The 3,780-nt window shown below is 38.7% G+C and overlaps 1 protein-coding gene across 1 annotated transcript; it reads right to left on the bottom strand.

Moving 5' to 3' along the window:
- Positions 1 to 237: 237 nt before the first annotated feature.
- On the bottom strand, positions 238 to 2,557 carry tnfb (tumor necrosis factor b (TNF superfamily, member 2)). Its single transcript, XM_056270750.1, has 4 exons — positions 2,198 to 2,557; positions 2,021 to 2,081; positions 1,623 to 1,682; positions 238 to 1,091 (listed from the first exon to the last, which is right to left on the bottom strand). Exons 1-4 carry the CDS (start codon positions 2,372 to 2,374, stop codon positions 658 to 660), a joined length of 732 nt encoding a protein of 243 aa, XP_056126725.1. The 5' UTR covers positions 2,375 to 2,557; the 3' UTR covers positions 238 to 657.
- Positions 2,558 to 3,780: the final 1,223 nt, after the last annotated feature.

Here is a 3,780-nt window from a genome sequence, read left to right as displayed (position 1 = left end):
AAAAGCAGCCAAAGTTCGTGAGGGAAAGAGGCAGTGACCTCATTTTTGACAAACAAAAGGAAGTCAGACTTTAGGAAGATATAAAAACCACAAGTCACGTACTGGAATACAAAAATCCCCCGTTGTGTTCATATGACCTGTCACAAGCTGCTTCTTCTATTTGAGTGCTGTTAGGAACGAGACAAGTGTATTGCAGTAATACTTCTTGTTTATTCACAGTTAGAATCACAGATCTCAATACATTAATTTTCCAAATAATAGCATATGTAATCATTAATAAATAGATAAATAGGACAATAAAATACATTAAATACACTCAAAAATTATAAATAATTATATATAGCACAAAAAAAACATTGTTCCTTACAATTTCTACAACGAAATACTTAAGATAATAAACATCATATTAGCTTAAAATAAGTTTACGAGGTGTAGTGCTGTTGTTATAGTGCTCATGACTGAGTACATGGTATTCAGTGCATGGCGCTCACTGCATCTAGTGTGTTTTAGAACCAAAACGTTTCGTCATGATGCAATAAGGACTATCAGAATTAGTCAAACTACTTAAAAACAAATGCCCTGAGAACATACTTTCAGAGTTTTAACATAAAACGCTTGTCTTTGTACCAGTGTCACTTGACTTATGTGGCTAATAAATCACAACGCAAACACTCCAAAGAATGTTTTGGCATATTCATCCTCGACGTCCACCACACGGGTGGTTTTGGTTGACAACATATCGCCCTCCATAAGCTGGAAGACGGCACCGAGGTAGACGGTGCTGTAGACGGTCTTCCCGTCTTCGTTTGATTGGCAGACGGAGTGGGCCGAGTTCTGCAGGGGCATCTCCTTGCCCACTGCGTTCGTATAACGGTAGATGCTGTGGCTGAGGAAGTTCAGAGGCGCATCATCATCGTCTTCGTCCATGTTGCACTTTATGGCATAGGACACCTGGCTGTACACAAAGTAAAGGCCATCGGCAGGAATGCGAATCTCATTGTTGACCAGCTCGAGACCGCCCTGTGCAAACGACTGATCCACGCCGCCGACCCATTTCAGTAAATCCGACTCTTGGTTGCTATAACGCTCACCTGGGAATGGAGAAGATAAATGTGTGAGAAGGTGGCACTTAGAATGCATCAAAATGGTAAAAAAAAAAAAACAGCATTCAAATGCTTTCCTATGAGATCTAACTGTAATCTTAAAACTTGAGACCATAAGCTAGTATTGAAGTGGGCCTGTTTAAGGTTTCTTGGGTGTTTGGGTTAGTGATCGAGATCTGTCTTTAGTAGAGCATGCAATGAAGTAATCATACATTTTATTGGAGTGTCCCCACCTCTTGCCACCCACCACAAACTAAATATGTGCAGCTTTATATTACTATAATTGGATTACTTCCCACTACACTAGGAAATCCACATTAGCTAATGTTTGATGAAACATTCAGTCTCGTTGCCACCGGCAGACCTTTTAGCAGCTCTATGCTAACAAATGCCTTTTAGAAATCTCCGATTTTTGAGTATCTGATAAGATGATCTTGACTAAGAATACTCTTGAAATGAGATGATGACGTATATGACACCGGAGCACAGAGAAAGTCAAAGACACAGTTTGAGACTCACCATGTAAATGAATGGCTGCCTTTGTGTTCTCAGCGATCTGCTTTAGCATTATTCCTTGCTCTGTGGAAAAGAGGATTGGTGTCAGTTTTCACAGTCTTGAGTCTAACAACAGAAGCCAATTAATGTGTAAAATAATTTAGCATATAACCAGAAAAGCAAAACGTGGAGTTTGATGTAAAAAGAACAACATTTAATTGCAATTCGTAACTGTTTTTACATTTTGGTAATTTGTATAAAATCTGCTTTCGCCCCTCTGACAGTTAGGTTTAGGGATTACGAGTGATTTCAAACAAATCACATCGTACGAATTCATGCAAAATAGTTGCGATCAGGATGAAAAAGACAGATTTAGCTTTAAAAAGTGCTAACAGAGATGGAATGCTAGGAATGTTGTTTACCTGATGTCGTCGTGCTGATTTGTTTCTCTGGAAAGTTTTGAAGTCCTGTTTGGTTTGTTTTCTGTGAAAGACACGGCAAAAGTAGCTTATTAATGACTCGTTTGAAATGTGAAATTAGGTCACACTGTTATGTTACTTGAATAATGACTCTTGTCCCACACTGAAGTTTCATCTTACCTTGGTATGCCAGGCGAAGAAAAGAGCAGCGGTGGTGCAGAGGCAGACAAACACGACTGCGGCGACTGTCTTCCATATCCAGCTTCTGGAGGACTTCACTGGTACAGGTGCCACCGTTGTCTGATAAACTCCCCCTGCGCTGGCTCCCACATCTACTGTCGTTTCGTATTTCACCATGCTGTTAGTTCTCTGAGATCTGTTCCTTTTTGTGTGAGTTTTTGATATGAAGTTATTTGCTTCCCTCTGACTTTATATACACTAAATGGGAAACTCCAGTGATGTCAGTGTGCAACCAGCTTGAGGAACAGAGGTTGGTTTGAAAAGGGAAAGAACACCCTCCCTCGGCTCTCAAACACCGACTTTCCACCCACACACTAACCTCGAAATGCAGCACTCACACACACCCTCACACTCGCCATGCTGAACAGTGATAAATATTACATCCTCTTCACACTTTCAATAAACTATTCTAATTACATTACAATTCTGCTTTGGTTTATTGTTTGGTTCCCTTCATAAGTTTAATTCACCTTTTATTGCACCTATATTACGCTTGACAGACCATTAGTTAACTTAATGTAGCCTACTTTTTTAATTAGAAGCAACATGTAATTTTGATTTTATGTTTTTTTCATAATTAAATTCTCATGAATTATCTGTTAAGCAATATATGATGTTCAATAATGGCTTTTTAAAGAAAGGTATAAGCATTTCTGATTGTTTAACATTTTATATGTACAGGATTAAATTAGTAATTAAGCTATTTCATAATCCCTTCTCTGACCTCACAGTGAAACCTGACAAACCAGCTCCATCTGATTAATGTCAATATGCCTCAGGCGCTTTCAGTTTCAGTCCGGTGTTGTAATATAAGAGCCTATCCAACACGGCCAGCAACACACAGATGACTTACTTCCTATTGGGAGATTCCAACCCTGAATTCTTCTGGCCTTTACGGTCTTGTTTTTGATTTCTCTCTCCTTTTCACTCTCTTTATCTCATGCTCACTTTCTGTGCCGAAAACTACTAACAGGTTTGTTACTGAAGCGGAAGTCTATTGATGAAATTCTATGTTAATTTAGCAGTTATAAAAGCTGATGCAAGACACAGTCCTAATAAACATGAGCCATTTCGCAATATACATATTGTGCAGGCTCTGAGCTCTAATCTTTTTTTTTGTGGTTTCTTAAAAAACCCTTGTGTGATTATTTTTCTTCTTCTTTTTTTCTTAAAATGCCACAACATTCCCCACAAGAAAAAGGGAACACTGTACTGATTAAATTCGCAATTGCTAGAAAATGTCAACGGCATCTTAAAAATAACCTCACAGCTGAAGTAAAAATCCTGATAATTTTGCGCCACTTGTAAATTTTGGATTTCTGGTGCAACGGCATGGAAAGAACTTTGCATGGGATAATGGGTAGACAAGGCCTTAGTTGGAGTCGGAAATATTGTGTTTCGAGCACATGAATCACCAAATTAAGTTATATTTACAAGTGGGGAACTCTGAATTCTAAGCTAATGATACATGTGATGTGAAGGGGGGTGTTGATTTAAAACATGGCGGAAACAATGATCTATCA

Source organism: Rhinichthys klamathensis, unplaced genomic scaffold, assembly GCF_029890125.1.
Source record: "Rhinichthys klamathensis goyatoka isolate OS25496 unplaced genomic scaffold, OSU_Roscu_1.1 h1tg000308l_1, whole genome shotgun sequence".
Taxonomy (NCBI): Eukaryota; Metazoa; Chordata; class Actinopteri; order Cypriniformes; family Leuciscidae; genus Rhinichthys; species Rhinichthys klamathensis.
The sequence above is the reverse complement of the archived record's forward strand: the minus strand, read 5'-3'. Positions and strand labels throughout refer to the sequence as shown.

Coding starts and splice junctions, on each gene's coding strand:
- tnfb (XM_056270750.1), bottom strand. CDS start 2,374: ATGGTGAAATACGAAACGACAGTAGATGTGGGAGCCAGCGCAGGGGGA. Junction 1,683..2,020: donor AATCAGCACGACGACATCAG/GTAAACAACATT, acceptor TCTTTTCCACAG/AGCAAGGAATAATGCTAAAG. Junction 1,092..1,622: donor GGCAGCCATTCATTTACATG/GTGAGTCTCAAA, acceptor CTCCATTCCCAG/GTGAGCGTTATAGCAACCAA.